This window comes from Limulus polyphemus, unplaced genomic scaffold, assembly GCF_000517525.1.
Source record: "Limulus polyphemus unplaced genomic scaffold, Limulus_polyphemus-2.1.2 Scaffold584, whole genome shotgun sequence".
NCBI lineage: Eukaryota > Metazoa > Arthropoda > Merostomata > Xiphosura > Limulidae > Limulus > Limulus polyphemus.
The window spans coordinates 461,681-488,191 of NW_013666194.1; the positions used below are offsets into that span (position 1 = coordinate 461,681).

Below are 26,511 nucleotides of genomic sequence, written 5' to 3' on the forward strand. Positions count from 1 at the left end.
AATTACACACATTGTTGCCGTCACTTCTTGGCGGCTTATATTTATACAAGACTACCGCATTTCTAGAAGCCTCTCAAGACTTCTGGTAGGGACGTGAACGTTCGAGAATATGACGCGTTACTAGAGTCACGTGACCCCCACTGTCGTAACAGTATCATACCACAGAGTTTGAATGTTTTTCTGAGTTCACCAACAACAGTCAATACACAAAATGTCACAACTAGCTTTAATAATAAAGCACAATAGAATGAAATAAAACAAAGGCATGTGTTTGTAATAAGTGTGTATGGTACTGGTAAGAGAGAGAGAAATGCAAAAAAGAAACTTATTGATCATCTCACCAGTTCAGTGTGAGTCTCTGACCCTATAAGCTAAAAGAAAAGGTTACATTGTGAAAATAAAACCTGAAATATTAAACATAATTTAACCTGTACAGTAAAACAAATACTAAATGAAAGCTTACAAGATCTCTATTTCAAAAATATCTGAAATCTATATATTAAAAAATCTATGAAAGCTCCCACAATTCTGCCTAACAGGAGAGTGTGGCTTTAAATAACAAAATATAATAAGATAAACAAAAACCCAGGCTGCTCATGCCACATCTTGTCCAGGACTTTGAATCACTCACAATACACAATTTGCCAACAGAAAAGAGAGCCATCATGAGTGAAGTTGCATCTATTTTTCATGGAAAAGAACATTTCTAGTGACCATTTAATGGATCTCTATTCCTATGCAGCTAAAGTAAGGAGGGAGAAGTGATGTTGTTTACTTGGGTGACTCTTTACATCCAGTCTGAACTGAAAGAAAAATTTCAAAATATATGCATATTAACTAAAGGGGTAGGAAATATACAGCTCTTTATTGCATGTATCGGTATTCCTTTTCCAAGTCATTTTGAGCTTAACTTACATAAATACTTGGTCAATTGGTTTTTCCCTGTATTTTACGAGTAAGAAAAACCTCGATTTTTGTTATTTTTTTTCAATGAACATTTTTTGTTATTTATATATGTAAATTTCCTTTTGTACTTTGACATTATTCTCTGTGTTTTGCTAATACAGAAAAGTTCAATGTCATATTTCAATAGAACTTATCACTGAATATTTATAGGTACTTACGGAGTTGTATATAAAGGTAAGAATAAGAAAACTGGGCAGTTAGTAGCCTTGAAGAAAATACGACTTGAGAGTGAGGATGAAGGAGTTCCTTCAACAGCAATCAGAGAGATATCTTTACTTAAGGAACTACAGCACCCAAACATTGTTTGGTGAGTTTATATCCATTTTATGTTGGAAAAAAAGCTGTTACATACCCTTTTCAGTGACACATGACCTGCTGTAAAAGATTATACTGAAGTTCTCTTTAGTACATACCCTTTTCAGTGACACATGACCTGCCGTAGAAGATTATACTGAAGTTCTCTTTAGTACGTACCATTTTCAGTGACACATGACCTGCTGTAAAAGATTATACTGAAGTTCTCTTCAGTACATACTATTTTCAGTGACACATGACCTGCCGGAGAAGATTATACTGAAGTTCTCTTTAGTACGTACCATTTTCAGTGACACATGACCTGCTGTAAAAGATTATACTGAAGTTCACTGTTTTGCATCATGTTAATAAATTCCTGAATGAAATTGATATGACACACATTTAGATAAAAGCAAGTTCAGCATTTAAAAAAAAAATTTTTGGATCTAACATGAAACTGAGAGAAAATGGGTAAATATTACTTGCAAACTAGATTCTTCTTGCTTTAAGGAATCTTTAAATCATTGTTCTTGGCCATTTCACTACTTCAGATGTTAATACATTGACCAAGCACCAAGACATGACTGGCAGACTGTCAAACATTTTCTATTAGACATATGTTTTAAAGTGTCATTTCCTGGGATTAACAACTTAATCTTGAAAGAAAACATTTTGCAGTAGAGAAACCAGCACATTAATTGGAGTTGGGTAATTAGTGAAATCTGCTAATCAATTGTTGAGCTCAATGATCAATAACATTGAAATTGAGTTCTTTCACATAAGACTTGAATAGTTGAAATAATTGAAAATGGTAATAATTGTAAGCACTAATTTTGATTAGTTTATTATTTTTGTGAGTTGTGACACAAATTGATTATGCAAAACAACCTTGAATTAATCAAAAATAATGAGAAATCCACAAATGCAATGTTTTTGATTACTTGGATAGTTAGAATAATCGAAGACATTAACAATCAGAAACATTAATTTAGATTAGTTGATTATTTTACATGATGATAACCTATGTAAACAATGCTCAGTTAATCGATTATATTGGCTAATAGAATAATAATAGAATTTATTACCCAGCTCTAACATTAAGCACATAATAATTGCAGGAAAAACACAGGAAGTCATGTTTTTAAAGTTATACCAAAGTAAACTTCTTATGACTTAGAGTTAAACTTCCAAGTGCAGAATTTCCAGTTTATCTTTTTCTTGTCTAATGAGCTGTTGATTAATAATTGTGTTTTGTGGATGTTTGTCCCTGCAAGCTGTCGGAAGATCAGTTTTAGCCATGCAAAGAAAAAATGATCATTCATTCATGCAACCCATGGATGAATTATTCAGGGTATTTGTTTTAAGTTGAAGACCTAGGTTCCACGTTAACTGGGTGAGACTGATTTGAAAATAAGTCCCATTCAGGTTGCAAAGTATGAAGCATTTCTAGACAAATTATTCTGTGTTAACCATAAAAATGGATCCAGCTTTTGATTTATTTTAAAGCTAAATTCCTATTCATTTTTAATAAAATTTGTTTATTTTATTTTACCATCACTTTCATCAAGTCTCACCAATTTAACGGTTTCACATTAACAGTAGTAATCTTCTGACACTTTAGACAATCAGATGATGTTCTATTCATTATTCTATCTTTGCTTAAAGTTTGTTTTTGCTCGCCTTCAGTGTAAATGTTGATTCACTTGTTGTGACATATTACTGCAGCTGTCCTTCCAAACACTAGATCCGTGAGCCTCTGTTTGTTGCGATGATCAGGTAATTATGGACTGTCTATTCCAAACCTTGGAATATTACATGAATATCATATTCATCCAGTGTTTCCTAATTGACATCCTAATTTCAAAATTATGCATTTTTTGCAAGGGTCCTGGTTTTGTCTGTTGTCCTGAAGCACTATTCTGGTATGCAACAAACTATCTGCTAGCACAGGCCTAACCATTATAGTAGGTTTTCAAGTTCCCAGCTACTTTAAAAAAAAATTGCATTAATGGGAACTGATCATGGCTAAGAATGACATCTACCTTTGGAGGTCATACTACCAAATTCGAGAAAGAGATAACACTTTCAGTAGTGTAGTTTATTGATGATCACTTAACTTACAGGAAGATTCTAAAATTTCTCCAGATGCAAACTGGAAAGAAAACAGGATAAGCACATCAACCTTACAAAACATATATTAACAACCATCACACTTTCTAAAGTATTGTAAAAATAACTTAATTATAAAAAATATAAACTTACATTTTAATATGTGAAGGGCTTGTGAGCTCTTGGTAACCATACATCTTTGCCCTCTTCCATTGTGTACTTAGACAGCTGAAACAGTCAGTGAAACACTGAATTTTAAGGTGATTGGATGTAAAATTACACCTTTATATTAATTTTTTTTATTGTTATTTACCACTTGAAAAACAACATTAAGTCCAACTTGTATACATTTAGGCTTCTGAGTGAAACCTGTAAAACTTATAAAAACTTTATTTATGTTTGAAATAGGCCAAAAAACCTATAGATTTGAAGGTGAAACTACATTTTTAACCAGAAACCTTATATTACCATAATTATGAAATACAAGTTAGTGAAAATATAATGATTATGGAGCTTTTTTTATGATGTGGCAGATTAATTCACACTTCATTATGAGAACATACTTGAAAAAATTTGTTATTATACACAAAACACTGGGCTTATTCATGGACATTTTATAGGTGGAGAAAGAAAATCACATTTGTTATCAGTCAAATATAAATTATTTATTTATATATAAAACTATAGTTTAGTTTGTGAAACTACAATTTGGTCTACTTGTAGAAAAAAGAAACCTATTTCATTAGTGGCCAACTGGGAGGTCTGTACTTTTCTTTGCTTCTGGAACTGCAGGTTAATTTTTAGGAAGAAGGGTGCTTTTGGCAGAAATGTTGCTCACACATTATTAAACAATTATATTTTCAGTGTTTCTTTTCATGGTGATGCACTAATTAATTTTTGTACGTTTTTAGATTTAAAGCTAATAAATCTATTACTATCAGTATTGTATGTCAGTTTACAGGATGTATTAATGCAAGAAAATCGATTGTACTTGGTGTTCGAGTTCCTGTCCATGGATCTGAAAAAGTATCTTGATAGCATTCCCAGTGGCCAAAATATGGACAAGATGCTGGTGAAGGTATTTATTCTAAGTAAAAAAATAAGTGTGTAGTTTGTTGAAAGTGTATCACACATTCTTTGGAGGAGGAGAAAACTAACTATCTGCAAGCTGTTTGGAAAATGTGTTTAAAAATATAAGTACTGAATATACTGTTTTACAATGTAATATAAAAGTACTTTAGAAAGTTAACATTGTACAAACTGGTCCATGAAATTTTGGGATCAGAACTAGCTGGTCCTAAGATGGAAAAAATTGAGAACCATTGTTTTATTTTATTGACCTGTGACAGGATTTAACATAATGTCTTTTTTTACACATTCTGTAAAATATTTATGTGATACTTTCGTTGTGACATAGTATTTGTATTTCAATATGTTACTGGATCATTCTAGTATCTGATATTTCATTACAATGTAATATCTAGGTTTGGAATTGTCAATGACTTTCATTAGTTTACTATTCAGCACCTGAGTTTGGAGATATTCATAAATTATCACATATTGTCTACCTTCATTAGTGTATAAATGAGCTTGAATTAGAGGTTATTATAGTCTAAAAGTACAGTAAATTTTTCTCAATCTTGTATATATTGTTTAAATCATCATTTATGAAAGGAAATTATTAACTATGTTTTTCCATTCAAATCTAAGTCCAGAAAACATTTTTCTGAAAATCTGGTTTTACATAATAGTGTATATCTCAAAATTAAAGAAATTGAGAGTAATTTCATGAATAAAGAAAAGTGATTTATTTTTCGTGAAACTCGTGAATTGTGAGATCAATTTGTGAAATATAATTATTTAGAGTCAATTTTGAAACAAATCTGGTTTAATATAGTAGTGTAAAGCTCATAATTCATGGTTAACAAATTATCAGTCCCTTATAACCTTTATGATTAACAAGTTTCTTACTAACCGTAAGTTGACTTGTATTGAGCAACTTCACCTAGCAGTGTCAAGTAAATATTGCAGAGTTGAGTGAGTTAAATGGGGATATTTATGAAACAAAACCATGAGAAGCCAGAGATTGCTTGATATTCTGTGGTTGCTTGATTACTACAAACCAAAAAAATATATTATCTATAAATAAAAATGTAATAAAATACAATAGAATCTGGGTCTTTTTGATGGAAGTCTGGTATGTTGTCCAGCAAACTGGTCTCTCCATTTAGTACTTGAATCAGCTAACTATCTGAATGTTTTTCAGTAGGGTTATACAGTGTTACGTCTCTGGTCGTTTGATAATTGCTCATAAAAATTCTTTCAGAAGAACTTCAGCGATACAAGACCTTTCTCAAATAAAACTAGTTTATTCTTTCTCTATTCAACTTTGCAATACACTTAATTTCCACAGTCACTTTAACTTAAACACACGCTATAATTCTCAACGAACGATTCATTAGCGCTTTACTTACTAACGCACTTGACTCAAGTCTATATCTTCAATCTCTCTGTCTGCTATCCCGTTCCGATTGATTGTCAGGCTTATATATTAGAATACAGCACATCTAGCAAACACTCGAGCATTCACGAATCTTCGAGATACTCATTACGTGTTACCAGCATCACGTGACTTCTGCTGACGTAACAACTGACTTCTGTGTTAGGTTGACTTGGTGTGTTATCAGTTAAGTAAATGTAGGAGATTATCTTTCATTTTCTCATATGTGTGATTGATACCCTATTTTATCATTTTTCCACTTTATAGTATGGTCTTCACTGGCAAGATACTATGGCAAATAGATCAGTATTACCAACTCTTGTATGGCTCTTATACTTCTAAATTATAACTTTTCTTGCTGTTTTTATGTCTCAGATGTATTTGAATCCACATTCACGGGAGTTGCTACAAATGTTGTTTTTTTCCTCTCACTTGGGTGGTTTGGTTTGCATTATTTGTGGTCATATTGTGTTGTGGCTTCAGATTGTTCTGACTTCGTGTTTGCACATTTTGTGTGTGTTTTCAGAGAGACTTTAACATATGGGAATATGGCTGTGCATTTGTAGTTTTCTTTCTGTTTATTTTTGATATTTATCTTTATAAAGTGTTCTGAGTATCCATTGTTAAAGAGGGCTGTTAGTGGTTTGTTTTTATTCCATCTTAGTTTCTTCAGTATTACAAATCTTGTTCATTCTTAAAATTAGGCAGTGTTGGTTTGATTTATAATTAAGGTATTTATCCATATCTGTGTTGTGTGTCTTGGTAACCATCACATCAAAGAATGGGGGCTCATATCTTTCTTTTTCCCTTTGAAATGTATCACAGGATGTCTGTTCAGATGGTTCATGAATTCTTGGATCTTATCTGTAGGTGTGGTCATATTAAAAATGTAACACAGACACATCTGAGTCAGATTTTAAGTCATGGAGATGTTGTTTTGAGGACATTAACTTAAAAATATTGCATGTAGAGATTAGCTAATAGGGGAAGGCCCATAGCCAAGCCTCCTCCTTTTTGGTAGTATTTATCTTCAAATTGGAAGTAAATTGTGTTGAAACAGAAGGTTGTAGGTTTTTATATCATAGAGATTGTCAGTTGAGTGTGTTCCTATCATTTTCAAGTTACTGATGGTGTATTTGTAGTGTGTAGTGTACACTAGTGAAGAGGTTGGATACATCAAAGCTGATCATTGTGTGTTGTGAGGTTATCAAAGTTGCTTTTATAATTGCTTCAAAGTGAACTTAACATGTGAGGATGTTTGACTTGTTAATAGTGATATTATCTTCACCAGATACTTATCTAAGGGGTGGCATGGTAAATTTCCATAGTTACTAGGGTAACCTTGTCTATGAACTTTAGGAAAACCATAAATATATGAGGTAGTGCTTGTGTACTGGTAGTTGTTGGACTGTTTCTGTTCAAAAATCTGATGTTTCTTGAAGAGTTAGTTAACTTTCTTCGCTGTGTTAGTTGCTGAGTTAGACTTCAAGAGCATAATAAACATACCAATCTGTCTGAAATAACCCATCATGCCATAGAAGAAGACTGTACAATAAATTGGAATGATGCTGATATAACAGGACATAAATTGCACGTGAGAAGAGAAAGATAAACATTCTACATCCACCTAACTGATAACACACTCAGTAAACCTAGAAGTCAGCAAAACCTGGAAATCCCTCTTGAAAGCATTAGACACCACTTGATGCAAAGTTTCTTCATTACATTCTTGATTTTGTATAAATTATAGTAGCATTTACTTGTCCTGTGCTTGAAGATCTTTTACTGATATTTATGTTTACTAAGTTTCAAGCCTGCCATATGAAGATTCTGAAATCGGTTTTATTTCCAAGAAAAAGAATTTCAAGAAAAAAAATACTGTAGATTCTCATTACTTGTACAATTTAGAATAGTGGTTTTCAAACTATTTTCTTTGTGGTCCATCTGATTATGATTATTTTTATCTGAGGGGGAGGAGGAACCACAATGGGATCTGCATGCTATGCTACCACTTTCTTTCTGTGACAATTTAACCTTCCCACAGACCACCTGAAAGGCACCGGTGGACCAAAAATTGAGAACCACTGCTTTAGAATTCTTACAACTCAAAAATATATATCCCAATTTAAAATACATCTTTTGTTCTTTGATACTTATCAACAGGTATTCATCAAAAGTCATATGAGTGAAACTTGTGTTGTTAGACTAGCAAGCTTGTGTTGAGTTAAAGCATTTTTCTATTTGCTTCAAAATGTTTGGTTTTATGTTAAAATTGTTATATTTGATCTATTTTTGTTCAAAGTGAAGTTAAAAATTTTTCTAGTTTTAATTTAGTAATAACGGAATTAAGACATATTTACCTACAAAATGTACTTATTCAAACAAAAAATTTTTTTTTTTAGAGCTATTTATACCAGATCTTGCAAGCTATATTGTTTTGCCACCAGAGAAGAGTGTTACATCGAGATCTCAAACCACAAAATCTACTCATTGATCAAAAAGGAGTAATTAAAATAGCAGATTTTGGCCTAGCTCGAGCGTTTGGAATTCCCGTGCGGGTGTATACTCATGAGGTAGTGACTTTATGGTATCGAGCACCAGAGGTCCTTCTGGGCTCCCCGCGGTATTCCACTCCTGTGGATATCTGGAGTATTGGATGTATGTTTGCTGAAATGGCCAATAAGAGGCCACTTTTCCACGGGGATTCAGAGATCGATCAATTGTTTCGTATTTTCAGGTAAAGAAGAGTGGATATAATTAAACCATTCTTAATTAAGAAACTTTTTTGTGTGTGTGCATAAATAGTGTTGTGTGTTTCCATTTTCAAATTATTTTTACACTAAACTGTTTTTATTAATTTGTGACCTGAACTAACATTCCTCATCATTCAAAAGAACTGGAGAACCAGTAACCTAGTCTTTTTTTAAAATAAGACAAAGTCAAAAATTATTGTTTCATTCACCTAAGGTAAGATACATAATTTTAAAAAAGCATCATAGAGGTGGTAGGCTCTATATGTAGGGATGGCCAAGGTACTCAATATGCATAATACAAATATGTATGCTAAAAAATTGACAATGACAGAGAGTTTTACCACTCTCTTTTATTTATTTCTCTACCCAACAACCCCAAAAACAAGGCAAGAAACCACTGTTAAGATACCAAACTAGCCCTATCTCTACGGGTCTTCCTATAGTCAAAGATCATGTCATCGCGTTTGTAGACTCGCATCTAAAAAACTTATTACTTAATTTAAAAACCTGATATTTTGTGTACAAAAGCCTTGTAATTTTTATCAATAAGCTGCAAAATTTTGTAAAGATATGCATACATTATCAAAAATCATAGCATAATTACTCTCATGAATACTTTCGTGGTTACGGGCTGGGTGGTTTCCACCCAGCTTGTAATGGAAGGACTAGAAAGTGACCAATCCACTGACAAAACAAAAAGAACCAGAACTATTGTAAAATAGTCCTAAGAGTAGTATTCTATAGTTAACTAAAGGAAAGATATATTGATGAAAGCTCAGATTCTATTCAAACACCAAGCTTTTGATAGATAAAGTGGGGAAGCCGGTAATGTAGGGATTTATTCTCTATGTAAAGTTGAGACGGCTTAGTCTGCTATGTGATCATTAGCCGGATCAAGTGGACTTCCATCTCTGTCTTGTTTGGTTCCTTTTTTCAAGTTCAGTAGCCAGCCCTCCACATCTTTTTTATTTAACAATAAAATTTTTCCTAATACTTGTGCACTTTCTTGTAGGAAAGATTTCTATAATGTAGAATATAGTATATAGAAATAAACACTGATTTTATACTCTTCCATGTCAGATAATGCCCTATGGCTACAACATCCATTGTCTTGAAGTGAGAGTGTGACCATCAATAACATCCTGAGAGGAATGATATTGATATAACTTTTTTCATCTTTGAATAGCACACATTCCAAATGATTATATTGCAATAGTTAGGACTTATTTTTTGGAATGTTGTTTTATTTTCCCACATGATTAACTTTGTACTATTACTCATATCCTACAGAAAAGCTTTTTTATAAAACTGTGAAAGGAGAATGACTAATGATGGTGTACCTTCTTGCATCTAAAATATAATTATCTGGCCAAACAAATATAACAGAAATATACATAGATGCAACATGTTTTACCAGATGATGACTCTGAGTCTGTATATCATTTTAGCCATTTTATACTTTATAGACTTTTATGGGTTTTATATTTCTCAAATCCACCAATTATGATGTGTGAAAAGCTACTTCATCAGAAACACTAGGCTAGTAGGGAGTAATTGTCTCTTTCGATCATCACTGTCTACATTAGTGCTTCAAGACAAACCACATAACCTGTAGTTGGTACACTACTTGCATCTTTGTGTGTCCCCTTTAGCTTAAACCCAAAATATATAATTGTGACCTTTGTCACTGTGTAAAGGCTCTTCTCAGGACTACATAAATATCATTTCAATGTCCCAACTTACTAACAACCATAATTACAAGTCCCTAGGATTTTAATAATGCAAGTACTTTTTTAAGAAACAAATGAATTTGCTTTAAAATACATTGTTGGGAAATGATGGTTGATATTTCTCGTAGAACCATGGGAACTCCAACAGAAGAAGTGTGGCCTGGAGTCACTCAGCTTCCTGACTACAAACCAACATTTCCAAGCTGGAAAGAGAATATCTTACCTTCCACCTGTAGCCAAATGGACAACAATGGAATAGATGTTCTACTGGTAAGTTTTACTTCACTTTTTTTCATTGAAACAATTTGTATTTTTCTTTAAGACTACTGAATACATTTTTCAACACATTATAAACTTTGGGACATTTTGAAAAGAGGCCTTAATATCATCCCAAAATAAACTGTTGGCACTGGGTTTCATTTTACACATTTTAAGGCCTTTAAAGAATGCCACATTTATCTGTGTGAGAACTTAATTTTAGAATAAAGCTACAAAGTTAAAGATGCGGTAGAATAAAAAAAAAATGTTGATTTACATCATTCAGCTCTCAAGTAGATGTCAACAATTCTTTTAAAGTGCTGTACTTTCAGATTTTTCATCTCAAATGTGCAGGATTCAAACCCGTTGCCATTTGCACTATAAGCAAATGCTCTGATAATTGAGCTAAAGAGTTTACTTCTTAGTGGTTGCTAATAAGATGCTTTTAACAACTCAAACTACATGTCCTCTCATCAACGAGACAACTCCTCAAGCCTTATCTCAGGGTTGTTGGATGGCATAGCATTAGACATCAATTTTTCTTGTGGTAGCTTAAATGTTGGAATCTGACATGTGTAGGCTTCCAATGCTCCTTTAAATTTAAGTGAGTGCTCTACCAACTGAATTAAAGGGTTAAGTCCCTAGCACTTGTTAGTAAGATATTTTTACTGCTTCTAATATATTATTAAACATTTCGTTTTATAAGGAAAAATATAATATGATGGAGCTACCTAGCTTTGCAAAGATCAACCAATTACAAACATTCAATTTGTATTTTAATTTTGTAATATTAATGGTAACTTGAGTGTAAAAGAATATTTTTAAAGCAAATTACCTGACTAAATTTAATTGATCATTTTACCAGTATTATGCTAATATATTTTGCTCCCGGTATTATCTGTACACATTGTGTTTGCTACTAATAGTATTATATAGTTATTTCTAGTACAGTTTGTGACTGACTTAGCCATTAATTTGTGCTTCGTAGCATTCCAATGTGTATATAGGACTTTAACCAAGTGTTTTAGGATTGGTTAAGCACCTTAAAACTGTAAATCATCTATCCTTTCATTTATTCACATATTTTAATTACTATGAGGCATACATATGTATGTACGTTTAAGCTTTAATTAACCTAAATTTTGGCTTTGACCTAACGGAATTGAAGTTGACCATACAAAAGAATAGAAAAAAGGTACAGCTAGATCTTTTATGCAAATAGAAAACACGAATATAACAATTTTTGATGATGAGCTATTTTTGTTGAAAATTATAGTATGAACAAGTTCATTCCATCATCGAGTTATTGTTCATGAAAAACGTATTTTCAATTCTGTACAATATGTTTAATACACTTAGTGAACATCAACATTTTTCAAATTAAATCACAATTAAGAATTTAATATAAAATTGTTTTGTTTGTTTGTTTTTTCCAGAAAATGCTGGTGTATGACCCGTCTAAGAGGATAACTGCTAAAGCCGCACTTCACCATCCATACTTTGATGACCTGGACAAGTCTATCCTTCCAGCAAACTGAAGTCTTCTTTTAATATTTTTCACAATGTTTAATTTGATACTGACCTAGCGTATCGCATTGATGAATTATCTTCTGTTTGATAAAAGAATGCTGGTTTGTTTCATATGTCAGATTACCAACGAAGTCCGATATTGTACAAGATTGTTTTTTCCTGTGTCCCTAATCCCACCCACTGTTATTTAGATCTATGTGTTTTCTAGCCAATATTGTACCTTCCATTACCTGTCACAGTGTGTTTGTTAATTATCATTATTTTTCTGTTCTGTGGAAGCTACCCAGGCATTTTCAATTAATGGTTTCAGGACTTGCAGCATAGCAGGTCACTGTGCATAGTTTGACATTGTATTATAATGCATGATCCATACTAAATATACTGAATGTGTACAGTACGTGTGTGAGGATGCTTTGAAACATTGAGAATTTTAAAACCTGATTAAGGTTAGTTTAAAAAAAAAAAAAGTGGGACCACAATATTTGTTTTTGTATATGATTTTAAGTATGTTTGTAAATGAAAATTAATCATTAAAATTTTTTCTACTTTTAAGATTCCAGTGTACAGTATTTTTTTTGTGTATGTGTAACTGTTTTTACAACTCAAACAAAAATACATAATTTTAATCAATCACAATACTTTACATCCTCAGTGTAGGGCAATTGTACTTGTTAAGTAGGAAAGTTGACAATAGCTTATCTCATTCAGCTGTAGTAACATTTCTTTACGTATCAAAAATTGCCATACGATGCATTAACGGTTAGTGAACATCTGACTTTGGTTTTAACCTTATACTGAATTTTCTTGTTTCAGTTCTTACTTGTATTAGTACTAATGAAGTTGTCATTATTAGATTCTGGATAGACATTGCAGAAATATAACATTTTGCAACAAACTGCACATATGGTACTGGTTTTTGTAAAATCTCTTGTTTTCTGGAGAGATATCCACGTTTCATTTATTCTTTGATTTGAATGTACATATCATGTACTACTTCTGGTTCATGTCTTGTTAGTCTAGGAATTTAGGTTGCTTACCTTCAATCCCCTAATAAGTGGCTGACAATTTTTATCATCAAAATTTATTTGAGAAGTTAGGTTTCTTGCAACTGTTCCATAAGATAGGATTGTGTACCCTTTGCTTCTTAGCAAACCCCTCTGAAGATTTTAATTAGTGTATTCTCACGTCTATATAATAAGATTCAGTGTCATGTAACTCCTCCTAAATAGCTGGTTGTACTGACTTTTAAATTGTACTAAGGTTTGTATAAAGGTAAAGTTTTCCTGAAAATCTCTCTTCCTAAACTGCTGGACTCACCAACTTCTAAATGGTGCCAAATTGGTTAAAGAAATTAAATTTGCATTATAGTGGCAATAATAATTAAACTGAAAGTGGGGAAAATTGTAGGTCGAGCATCATAGTGGCCCTGTAAATGTGAGCTGTAGAACCATGGATTCACTAGTTGTATAATATTCGAGGCATTAGGATTTAAAGTACCAAACACCCTTAGTTTAATTTTCTTTAGGGGGGAGTGGGAAAAATTTAAACTCAAAGATAATTATTTCTGTGAATGCTATTAAGGGCTTTTTTTCAACTGATAATGTTTGCTTCGAAGTTATAAATTTCCTTTTTCAATGAGCGAGCATATTATTCTTAAATGTAAGATAGTCCTTCCACACACTGTAATGCAAGGATGATACTTTTTTATTTACTAGCAGAAAACAGGTTAATATTTTTTAACTGTTTACATATTTTTGTCTTATTACACACGTGATTTTTCACTTTTAAGATAATATAAATAATAAAAGAAGGATGGCTCTTGTATACATAATCAGTAACTTAATTCCTGTAACAAAACAACACTTGATACGATTAGGCTACAAGATAATTACTACACTCTACAGTTAATAAATATCCTAATATACATTAAAGACTACCAACTAAAGTTATACTACTTTTTAAATAATGTTGTATAAAACAATTAAAAATACTAGAATGTTACATGATCTATAAACATTTAATTTCTGAGTAAGAATGTTACCATCAAAAGAAAAGTTTCATATCAAATAATTTTATTCTACCATATGAAGCTTTTTAAACTGCTTCTTAGCAAGTTAGTCCTCTACTTTGTTTTAATAAACAAAATAATTAGCTCTTACATTTTTTTTGCTGACTTTCATATTAGTATGATAAAGTAAAACACACATTCTACGAATACTATTTTCTATTAATCAAGAATAAATATTTTAAGAATATGAACAATATTTTCTTAATGAATTTGAAGGAGTAGACTTCAAAGCAAAAATAATATTTTAAAGTATCAACAATGAAAATCCAAAAGCCACTACAGAAGTGCCAATATACAATGATTATTATATATTACAGTTCCTTTACCTGGGCCATGGTAACAAAAAAAAGTGGGTGGTAATATTGTTAACCCCTTCTGTGAACACTTTTTTTTTTTGGAAATGAACTAAAAAAAGAAGCAGGTTTTTTTTATTATGTATTTGATAGCTTATATTTATATGTTAATGAAACACAAAAAGTTATTTTCTATTTATTTCTGCACAAAATATACTTGGTAAATAAATGGTACATATATTGATTAACACGTGATACACATTACTTCAATAAAATTATAGTGGAGAACAGAAATGCTTTTCTCCAGTGTTTATTGGAAAACAAATATAAAGATCTAATATAAAAGAAATTACATTAATTGTTATAAGATAAAAATGACAATTTTTAAAAATCTGCCTTAGTATGGCACACTCCAAAAAAAGGCACAACACAAAGTCTGACATGGTAATCTGGACAGTAGTATCTGCTTTTTCACTTCAATTTCTTTAAACAATACACACACTATCTTGTTGGGTTAGTCTTCTTTTTGGGGGCTAGTATATCAGACAAAGTGGATTTGGTGGTATCCTTAGACATCCACCTTTTGAGGAGAATGGGGGAGTGAAGTCTAAATCAACACTAATTTTTTTTTTATGATGTTTCTTATACATATACTGAATGAATGAATCAAGAAAGAAATATGTTTCTCACCCCCCTCTGTGGACTGATAGAAAGGTTCTTCAAACCTCAAATAATGAAAGATCCTACATCTGCATTTAAACTTTTATAAACTGATGTCCAAAACTCAGTAAATCACATGGATATATCCACTCTGAAGGTTGACTTTCAGAAACAACCATCTGACAAACAACTTTTGGAATTCAAGTGGAACTGCAAGTCTTTTTGTTTTGTTTTGCTGAAGATGGTAACTAAACTGCTGAAGAATTCTCCACTGCAGCACTTTCTTATTTGATCCTGAGGTCTTCATCTTTTATAAGGAAGCATGCAAGAGAAACCTTACCTGACTGAAGCAGGTCGTATCCAAGAAAGCAAGTGTGATGAACTTTTGAAGGAATTTAGCCATTTTTATGATGTTTCACTTTTTTGAGATTTATTTTCCTTCAGACCTGAAGGTAGAAGATTGAATATATTCTTCCATGACCACTTAGCTAACGAAGCTGAGTTTAGACATCTTTGAGAGACTGTGCTTATCATGTCTCATGGACAAGCAACAGTTGAGCATTGATTTTTAGTGAACAAAGATGTGATGCTGGAAAACCTTGTACAGTGTGTCATTAATGATCATGTTCATGGTTTGGGAGGTGTGGTAAATGTCAATTACTCCAAAGAGATATTTATTTTATTAGAAATAACAGACATACATGGAGGGCCAACATAGAGAAAAGGAGTTTCAAAACAAAAAAGAAGTCAGAAAAGGTCCTTGACGGAGGAACTTTCAAACATCAAGGCAAAAAAGAAAGTGGAGGAAGGTATCTAAGTCCTCATAGTAGATGTGCAGAAGAAGCCAAAACCACAGAAAAATTTAGTGGAATTTCTAAATCCAACAGCTTGAGAAGAACTGCTATGGAAAAAACCTTAAATCTGTTGAGGTGGAACTAGAATAAAAAATGAAGGAACTAAAGAAATCATTTTAATATTATTTAGTTCTTAGCAGATACCCTTATCTTGAGTGACTTATAATTGTTACTAGATATCACATTATTATTTTAACAAGCAAATTCTAGTACCAACTTATACAGTTAGGTTTTTACTAGAGCAATCTAGGTTAAGAACCTGATTGCTCAAAAAGATAGCAGCAGTGTGTCCCTACCACCCAGGATTTGATCCAATAATGTTTAACCGCTGCCCGTTGATTTGTCATGTTTTGTTAATGAAATAGTTTGCTAACAGCTTGTATCTCAGGTAATTGGTTTTGTAAATAAATATAAGTTCTGTTCAAGATTAGCTTTTCTAGAATGGATTTATCTTATTTCTTCATTTAATTTTTCACTTCAGGTCTGTACGTTCTTAGATTATTGCTTGCAATACTGTTTAAAAAGTTATAGATTTTAAACATAAAAAAAGCATTTAATTTAATTTTTGCTAATAAATTCCTTATTCAAATTATATATTTTTACAGTTTATTAAACATCATCAACACTTAAAATTGTTGAACTCGTAAACTGGAGACTTAAATTGTTACAGTGGTCCATGAAATTTGCACTAGAAAAACAGAACAAACCCTACATCTCTTATCCTGCCAGCACGTGTCAATGACCTTTCCATGCTAATATGCCATGATTTCCCATTTTGTCATTTTCAAGTCTGGAGGCATTTCTTTACTTAGAAGTTTTACTGTGTGTCAGTGGTATGGGAAAGTGTAAAAATTGTCCATTGTTAGGCAGTTAGCCCTTGTCTATTAAAGGTTTAAACAGCAAAATTTGCAAAGACACAGGAAGCTATTTATAATCTTCATCACCAACTGTTCCTTTTCATGTTTAAATTCGGCTTGACCAAGTGTTTCCTAACTTTGATTCACAAAGCAAAAATGTCTTGATACCAAATCTGGCCTTTTTTTTAGAGGACTGTGCTGCATCCAACCAAGTTGTTCTTTGAACAGCATGACAATTTTGTCTATAGTAATGTCTGTCTGATTTATAAACTGTCTTGAATTTCTTATTTAGATATTCAAAAATAGACCATATCTTATTTAGCTTTGAACTTGGGTAATTTTTTGGTCATAAGTATCACTGTTAGAGAAATAAAGGTATTGTTTCAACATTACAAACCTTCGGTAAGACATACTTTTGGAGAAAAAGGTGTAATGAGAGGATTCTTGGACCAAAAAAAGTTGCTATTAAGGTTTATGCATAATACTCTATAGATTTATGATGGCAAGAAATGTACATGTTTAGTCATTTGTTGTGGGATGCCACTGACTGCAAAGAGATTGGCAACAGTTACTTTAGCATGCTTAGAGAAACTGAGCTGCATAATGGTTTGTTCCTGTTGTAATCATATAAACTAAAACATCATCAAAATAAAAAAAAGCAAAATGTCACCATTAGGGTCAATATTGATATTCAATAAAGAAGCACCATGAAATTGGAACCTATGTGGAGGAGGGAAAAGTTGCCTCGTAGTGTTTACAACACACCATATCTAAAATTGTAATAAAGCAGCAACATCATTGTAACTAGTCTGTTCTGAGATAGTAGTTTTACTTTCAGAAAAGTTGTTTTCAATTTCATTCCAATCAATGTCACTTTCAACATCCATTCAGCAACTAAAAATTGAATGCAAATAAATCGAAAACTAATTTACAGATTACAAACAGAAAATGTGACTCTCCCACCACAGAACAGCATGTTCTACTGACTAGACACATAATTCAGAATAAATCCATTAGAAACCAGCAAAAACATCATTTGCAATGCCACCTAGCAAGCACTGATTGTAATACATGATAACATATGAAATAAATTTGGACAAATAATTAAAGATACAGCAAGAAATGATTTGCCCAAATTAAGTAAGGCAAATATTTTTTGAAACATAGAGGATGCCCAACATATCTTTTTCAAATTACAGAAGGGGGTTAAAGGGAAAATGAAAATACTGTAAAAATTACCAAACAAATATTTGTGATGAAAACTTTAAAGGAATTAGTGATAAACACACTATCTTCTATTTTTCATAACTTGTAAAAAACTACAACAATTTATATCATTACCATTAAACTCTCCTATGTAACATCATATTAATAGTAATTACAAAAATTAAGCTGTCATGGGTAAGAACTTGCATGACTATATACTTGGTTTGACCTTCCATTTTTGATATGACAAGTGTTTAGAAAGCAAGCTTATGCTTTCATTACAGGTACACATTTCGTAGAAATACAATTTCCCTCAGTTTCTACATAATAAATACATTTATTTTGTGTAAGACATTTTAGATACCCTTTCTTTAAGTAGTGTAAAAATGCCACTAAGAAAGTAGATTTTATAAAAGTGAAAGCCAAATATTTTTACCTCATGAAAACAAAGTTTAGCTAACTCGGTTTTTCTCCATTATTATTTATGCACAGATATTAAATAGGTTTAAGATCTCTACTAAGCTAATAATTCAGGGATTATAGGACCTTACAGGTCCAAAATTTAAGGACTTTTAAAAACCTTTACATCTCTATACAAATACAATTTTATTTTTTTTAAAAAGATTCTTAAATCATGTTGAAATAATACATCTAGGACATTGTTACACTGAATTAATTAGATATTTAGTACATTTTTGCAAACTTTTTCAAAAGCTGTATGTTGTTCAGCACAGAAAAAAATTCAGGATTTTCAAGACCTTTAAATTACCAAGTCTAAATTCAAGGACCTGTATGAAAACTAACAAAGATTCACCTATGCATATGAACAATATCCAATTTTATAGCAGTGTTAAATTTTTACTCATTGATAACCTTTTTCACTGTAACTAAAAACAACTATAATAGTAAAGTTTCAATAAACTATGATAGATATATATATAAAAAAATACAAATTTGGCAAGTATGTTATATGAAGTTTAAGACAGTTTGATTTAAAATTAAAAGCAGTAACAAGTTACATCTACATAAAATGTGTGTCTACTTAGTAAACTTAAACATTAAAAGTTATGAAAAAGGAACTTTTAAGTTTGAATTTGTGATCATTTTTTGTGTAATTTTAATGTAACAAAATAAAAATTGTATATCTGGACAGAACAGCAAAATTAAATATTTGAGGTACGATTTCTGTCATATACTTGAACTAAAAAAACATGTATTTTCTATATTAAAGGAACATGATATTTATGAAGTAGATACAAAATAAAATTTCAGTAGGTGTGACGTTGAGCCCACTTTTTTTCCCTATAATAACTGGGTCGGAACACTACATATCACTATAACATTCATTCGCTTTCACTATTTTACTTAAAAGTTACAGGATAAACAAGCTAAAACTAAGAAAGTGAAATATAAAGATTCTTTTAAAGGTTTAGACATTAAAAAAATAATAAACTATGAATTACTAATAACAACTATATGTTGAATGTGACTAGATCTGTTTCAATACATTAAGAAAAACCTTTCAATAGAAGCCTTTTTTTTTCAGGTAAATACATATTTTCATGACCGTTCTTGACTTCTCATGTAGGCCAGGAGACGAGACAAGCTGAGATTAGGGATGTCTGGCTTGTTATTCTCCTCTAAACTATTTTCAGACTAAAGTAAAAAATTACATTAAAGTTAGTTTATGTCCATCAACACTAAATTATAATTGCAGTTGTAAATATTTTTTTTTAGCTAGGAGAAATAAGGTTGTGGCTGTCTATAGAGGGTAATTTTAAGTTTTGTATGTGGAAAACTTTACAATATCAAGAGAATTGAGTCTAAGGAGAAACAAACATAGCACTGTTAATAAATTAAACTTCTCTGCTAGGAACAATTTATTCAAATACGTTTGTTATACATTAATAGTGTTTAATATTTGTATCCACAGGTAGAAACTTGGATGTGTTTTGGTTATATATTCATGGTTAATACATCACAATAAGACTGATCAAAACTTAAATCACCTCACTCCCTACAGGCCCAGCATGCATTTCAGTAAGAAAAGTGTTCAATTATACTGCTTGTTATACAACAGGAACCTTTGGTCAGTAACAGAGCTCATAAGGCCAACCGGTTTACAGCATACAAATTATTAGAGGCAAATATAGATATTTGAATAACTTTCATGTTAACTTTGAAACATTAGCATAATCACATCATTCTTGACATTCATACATAAAACAATTGGATAAAAAGATACTGATCAAGAATTTCTTCAGCAAAATGCATAGTTTTCAACAATACTTCTTTCTCCATTACTGCAAAACTGATCAAGAATTTCTTAAGCAAAATGCATAGTTTTCAACAATACTTCTTTCTCCATTACTGCAAAACTGATCAAGAATTTCTTAAGCAAAATGCATAGTTTTCAACAATACTTCTTTCTCCATTACTACAAAACTGATCAAGAATTTCTTAAGCAAAATGCATAGTTCTCAACAATACTTCTTTCTCCATTACTGCAAACCCTATAGAGCTCTTTCCACACATTTTCCTAATATCAAATATTTAATTGAATTCTTTTGGTAATTTTTTCCCCCCAAAACTCCAAAACCTAGTTATGCTACACCTTGTAGAGTCAGGAAAAGAAGATTAAAAATATCACTGCTTTTTGACCAGAATACAATTTACACCAACTTTACTGGCTGTGTTAATAAGCAAGTAAAAATTATATACTTATAAATACCTCTGTGTAGACAGGTTCTTTCGCCAGTGTAAAATCAACTCTTTGTGCTTCTTGATGGGGAATGTTAGTAACAGTCACTTCTTGGCTTTGTGGCTGGAAACCTGCTTTCATAGCTGTAACTCTGTAGGTGCCTGGTGTCAGTAGTCGCCAATACTCTCCTCCTCTCACTGAAGCAGATTAGATGTAACAAGTTAACCTACTAGACAATTATTTGAATGATGAAATAGCTGTTTGATGAAAAATACTGTTAACAGGAAAGACACTCAATTTATGATTCAATGTAACCTAATCATTATAGGATTAATTTTTTTTTGGTATACTGATTTAAAATATTAAGTATTTCTCATCAGTTTGTTATACTAAATTGTCTTAATTATTTGTTAATTTGAATTACTTAAACCCCATAATTGCTTGTGCTCCCTGGGGGGTACCCCAAACTTTGGGAAACTTAGAGTCAATAGTGCAATAATGCAAAATTAAGTTTTATATATCTTTCATTAATGAAAAGAATAACTAATTACTACAACACATATAACATTTTAATGTGTATCTGTGTATTACATTTTGTCATCTAACTCTTTCACTCATTTAAAAAATGAGGTGGGCATACAAGAAACCATATTTATTTATGAGGGACGTGAATGACAAACGTTTGAGAAACTATGACTTAAACTAAGATTTTACCTTATTTTTAGTGATGATCTGCATGGTATTTATAACTATCTTAGTAGATTCCAAAAGATGCAGAAGCTTGAGCACTTTCAAATAATTGACTATTCTTATTTTTATTCCTGAAGAAGGATTTTGACTTTTTTCGGTGTTCCTTTATGCTGATTAATTCATCATGGTTTAAACTATTTTAGTTCTATGAATAGAGTTTCTCAATAATTAATGCTTGCTAAGAATTAAACCAAACAACTTACCTGATGTCACATCGTGGTTGATTGGAAAATCCTTGCCATCAGTGATATTATGTACTTTAATGACAGCATTCTGAAGAGGCCTCCCAGTCCCTGTTTCCCGTACAGTACCTTTGATTCCTATATGAGCCTAAAGTAGAAAACTGAGTTAACGATACTGCAACTTAACAGCTAATCAACAAGTACAAAAGGTGATCATTTTCACTAAAACAAATACATTCTGAACAGTTTGAAAACATGTTTATATCATGTCTGAAGTTTACACATCACACTTCTAGATTTTTTTAAACTTTTTTTATGGCTCTTTAGCTTTTTTTTTTCTCTCAAATAAATTTAAACATTTTTTGATAAACCCCTGTTTGTTCAAGTGTGAGTTTATTGATTGAACTTACATTTCTATTATTACTGCTCAGAGAGAGAGAGAGATCTTAAGAAATTTGAATAGTTTCAGTTTTGAAAAGGAATGCAGCCTATAGCTAATAACATCAAACTGATTGGTTCTAAAACTTTAACACTCTGTAATTAAGAATACAATAGCATTATATGAAAAACTGTTTTTCTTTTGAAAATGTTGAAGTTGAATATTGTGACTGATATACAATCAATCTCAAGACAAAGTTTTGAAATACTTTCCAATCAATTACCAAGGTCTGGGATTCTTTGTTATACTTTCTGATGTGCTTTTAATTCATGACAAGATTTTTAAGTTACTGGAATAATCTTGTGCAACAAGACATCAGTCAACTCTCTCAACATATGCTCTGTCAATTTGACCAACCATGTGACCTCTTTGTGCTTGTTTAAAATCTTTATAGAATCAATATTTCTAACTTTCAATATAGTGTGTATATCTTCACAAAATTTGACAGTCTTTCAGTTAACATTATACGTCTTTTGCACATAAAAAAGTATATTTTTTAGTGAAGTATTTCTAATAAACTAAAATAAAGCTAGATTTGTCCATGAATATACTGAGAATATTATTTTAATAGTCCAAGTGCGAAGTAATTTCGTGTTAAGATTAAAAATACTTTTCTTCAACTTCAGAAAATCAAATTTCCTTTGTGCAATCCCTAAAACCTCCTAAATACATTTCAAACTTTTTTTCTGTAAAATTTTATATTTATCTGTTATTTTCACTACCATACCTCTATATGGGATAGGTCAATTTGACCGACCTCATAACCTCCAAAAAAAAAATCAAAATAAATCTAAATTATCCTCTTTTTCTTCTAGAGTGACTTCAAATTGTAACATGAAACTACATTCATTTATTCTAAATAGCTTTATGAATGTAACAGTATACACCTATTTATAATTAAATTTGAATGTTTTATTGCCCTTTGAACCATGTCTAACTACTATTCATGCCATTATAAGTTGTAAATCACTTGGAGGACATGCAGTTCATGTTACGCTATCGAATTACATTACCCACAAGCTACTACGAGCTGCTTACATGCGTGCCTCATGAATCATTTTTATTATATTATTACTTATTTTACCTAATTTAATCTTAACTAACCTAAAAGGATCCATATTTTTACATTTTAGTTACTTTTATAATTAGACATAAATAATAAACATGAAAAAACAAGAAACAAAATACTTAACCAATCTTCTTTTTTCTTGCTGTCGATTGTCGAGGAGATTTAACCCTAAGTTTTTATAATAATGGTAGTAAAGCACTAAATAATTTTTATTTAATTAAATAATGCACCAAAGAACATAGACTAATAACATGCAAAAAGTAGACAATTTCTCTTAACTCTCAAAATTTTTCTGCCTTTCTAACTATGCGACAAGAGCTGTCACAAGTTCATACAAGCTAGTCGTTAACTTTCCCATGGGAATGTAACTTGTACTCTGAGTGAAATTGGCGCTTGTCTGTTCAGAACACATTAAACAATACACCATAGATTGAAAGATGAAAACCTTCACTTTATATTGGTTATAGGTAATATATAATTAAATGTAAGAGAGAACTATTAACAAATCATGAAAGAGAGGATACGACACGTGGGTGTGAAGGCTAAACAAAATTATGGTTTGTCTGAGTAATGACGATTTTATAGTGAGTAATTTACATTTAATGTCATACATTTGGAGGGGTGGTGATAAAATAGAGAGGAGAAGATACCTAGAAAAAATGTGTCACGTGTGTTACACTGGGGGAAATTCAGAATTATTCCCTTATAGAATTAAGAACTTAAAACTTATATACTACTAAAATATGGATTATTATCTAAGAATTTGTGCTATACTAATTGATATAACATAAACATAAAGTAGCTTAATAAAATTATGAATGTAACACACATAAAACTTTGTGTTATACACAGTAAAGGATACACGTGGCGATAGGGTTAAGGATATTTAAGTTTACTGAGTACAGTAAGCTAAGTACAGTAAGATGGCCAACTATTAATGTGACATAAGTCCTTTTATATTGAATATACTGTGTTAAAACTTTTCATTTATAATACTTTTTAATGTAACAAAATGACAAAATATCAATGAAAAAAACATTTCTTTTGAGTTAAAAACTGTTGAAATAGAATTATAATTATTAATTTTTATTTTTATGTTTGATGTGTAGATGTTCACTTGACACCTGAAGGTTGTTTTCTGATCAAAACAGGATTAACTTTCTGAAGAAGCTGCTAGGTGAAATGCTAAGGTAATATGTTTTTTATTAAATATATTTACACTCCAATGTGCACTACACTTCTTTCATATCAAATATATTTACACTCCAATGTGCACTATACTTCTTTCATATCAAATATATTTACACTCCAATGTGCACTATACTTCTTTCATATCAAATATATTTACACTCCAATGTGCACTATACTTCTATAATATTAAATATATTTACACTCCAATGTGCACTATACTTCTCTCATTTTACTAAAACAACATTTTATCTGTCAAATAAATAAATATATATAATACCTTACCTGCCACATAAAGTTCAATAATGCCTTTGAGTTAATATCCCATTCTTTTGGTAACCGCTCCTCTGAAGGGTACTTATTACAGCCAAGTTCCAGAGTTATCTCAAAGTCATTTGATCCTAAATAATTGAAGTCCTGCATTCCTGTGAACAAGTTTACAAACTGTATGAACAAGGGTACAAACTTTTAGTTCAACTATAACTCTGGCTTAACATTTTATTCTCCTAACCTAACCTTCAAAATGTGAATAAACAATATCTAGATGGAAACAGTAACAAAACTTTGATACTTCAGAATAATTAACTATACAAAAAAAAAGTATTGTTATGGTATGTATACCTTTTACCTACATCTAAAAACAAATGTATATCATGCAGGATTTCCTCTTGTTTTTCATGTTTTTATGCCAATACTTTCATCAAACTAATTTTTTAAGTCAGTTTTTATATGTTGACAAACTATCATGCTTTAGTAACTATGAAAGTCAGTATATTATACATGTATATTGCTATTCTTTTGCCCATCCTAAAGAATAGCTTTCTTTTTGATAAGAAACTATCCTCCTTGAGAATATATATTCCCTATTTCTTGACTTTCAAATGTTTCCCTTGCCTTTTTCTGCTTAGTTTCTTTACAGGCTTTGGTTTTAACACCCTTTTCTGACATTATATCATGTGATATCCAAGTACTCAATTCTTGTAATTGTGTTGAGAAAATCTGAAAGAATATATACCTCACATAGATGAAAATTTCCCTCTGTGAGGGTTAAAATTTTATGGGAGAGGATGCCCAAAGAACCCCTTATAATGTCAGTTCCCACAGGATACTGGGACACAAGCCAATAATAAATTCAACCACCTACTCCGAGATATAATGAGAAACTCTGATCTGCCTAAAAACATAAATACGTAGGATATAGGTGCATACTCTTAAGTCAGTAAATGCACTGGAATGCTTAAATTAATGTTTTTTGTTTTTTACTTTTCTCATGTACATAAACCAAAATTTCCATGTGTGAATGTACCCCTATGGCACAATCTTTCAAAAATCCATGTATGAAATAGTAAGGGTAATAATGGTTGGAACCTGATGATGACAAAACCTTATCAAAATGTTGTACATTTGCTGTTATGTTAAACTTATATTAAAGTTTTTCTTCATTACCCATTCAAGCTGTCTCCAACCATTATTAGTCTCAAAGTGGGTTCTTCGTCATCAAAAATAGTAAGGGTGTGAGGTTATCAAGAATACTGTATATACATGTATATATACACAGCGTGGTCACAAGTAAATAGACCTCACCTTGTCAGAAAAAATGAAATTTTTCAGTCATATTCACATGAATTGATATATTTATAATTTAATTAATATCTAGTAGATCTTCCTTTTGCTTCGTGGAGTTTGTTGATCGATTGGGGCATCGTGAGAATCATCTCGTCAATTTTAAATTGTGGGATTTTCGCCCATTCTTGCTTCAAAACTTGGAGTAGATCGCTCTTCGAAGTTGGTTTTTTTGGTTGCTTCTTGACTTGCCGGTCGAGTATGGCCCAGAGGTTTTTTAGGTGTTTCTAGCAGTGTGACATGGTGCTCCATCTTCCTGGAACAATGTTGTGTTCTTGTCCACGAAACCCGAGGAATAAAGTGGCAAGAGTCCTTCCTCCAATATTTCGATGTATTTCACAAAATTTATGTTGCCAATGCACTCCACTAAGCTCGATCTCCCACCAACCCAAATCATTACGCTGAAACAACCATGCTTCACAGTTGGCTGCAATCTATTGAGTCAAAACTCTTGGTGAGGCATTCTCCAGACCCATATCCT

At 31.5% G+C, this 26,511-nt stretch overlaps 2 protein-coding genes across 3 annotated transcripts in view; one reads left to right on the forward strand and one right to left on the reverse strand.

Moving 5' to 3' along the window:
• Positions 1-12,612, forward strand: part of LOC106459277 (cyclin-dependent kinase 1-like) — a 22,497-nt gene extending 9,885 nt beyond the window's left edge. The window contains exons 4-8 of one of the 2 annotated variants that reach the window (XM_022385723.1): positions 1,117-1,273; positions 4,324-4,447; positions 8,272-8,606; positions 10,481-10,622; positions 12,047-12,612. In XM_022385723.1, the coding sequence (XP_022241431.1) occupies positions 1,117-1,273; positions 4,324-4,447; positions 8,272-8,606; positions 10,481-10,622; positions 12,047-12,148 (860 nt within the window). In that variant the 3' untranslated portion in view covers positions 12,149-12,612. The remainder of the gene's footprint in view (positions 1-1,116; positions 1,274-4,323; positions 4,448-8,271; positions 8,607-10,480; positions 10,623-12,046) is intronic. The other variant, XM_013918887.2, reaches the window with a different exon arrangement.
• A 1,216-nt stretch (positions 12,613-13,828) lies between these two features.
• Positions 13,829-26,511, reverse strand: part of LOC106459276 (carboxypeptidase E-like) — a 25,937-nt gene continuing 13,254 nt past the window's right edge. The window contains exons 6-9 of the mRNA XM_013918886.2: positions 24,693-24,832; positions 21,733-21,859; positions 20,810-20,976; positions 13,829-19,734 (exon numbers count right to left, since the gene is read on the reverse strand). Coding sequence (XP_013774340.1) covers positions 19,639-19,734; positions 20,810-20,976; positions 21,733-21,859; positions 24,693-24,832 — 530 coding nt within the window. The 3' untranslated portion in view covers positions 13,829-19,638. The remainder of the gene's footprint in view (positions 19,735-20,809; positions 20,977-21,732; positions 21,860-24,692; positions 24,833-26,511) is intronic.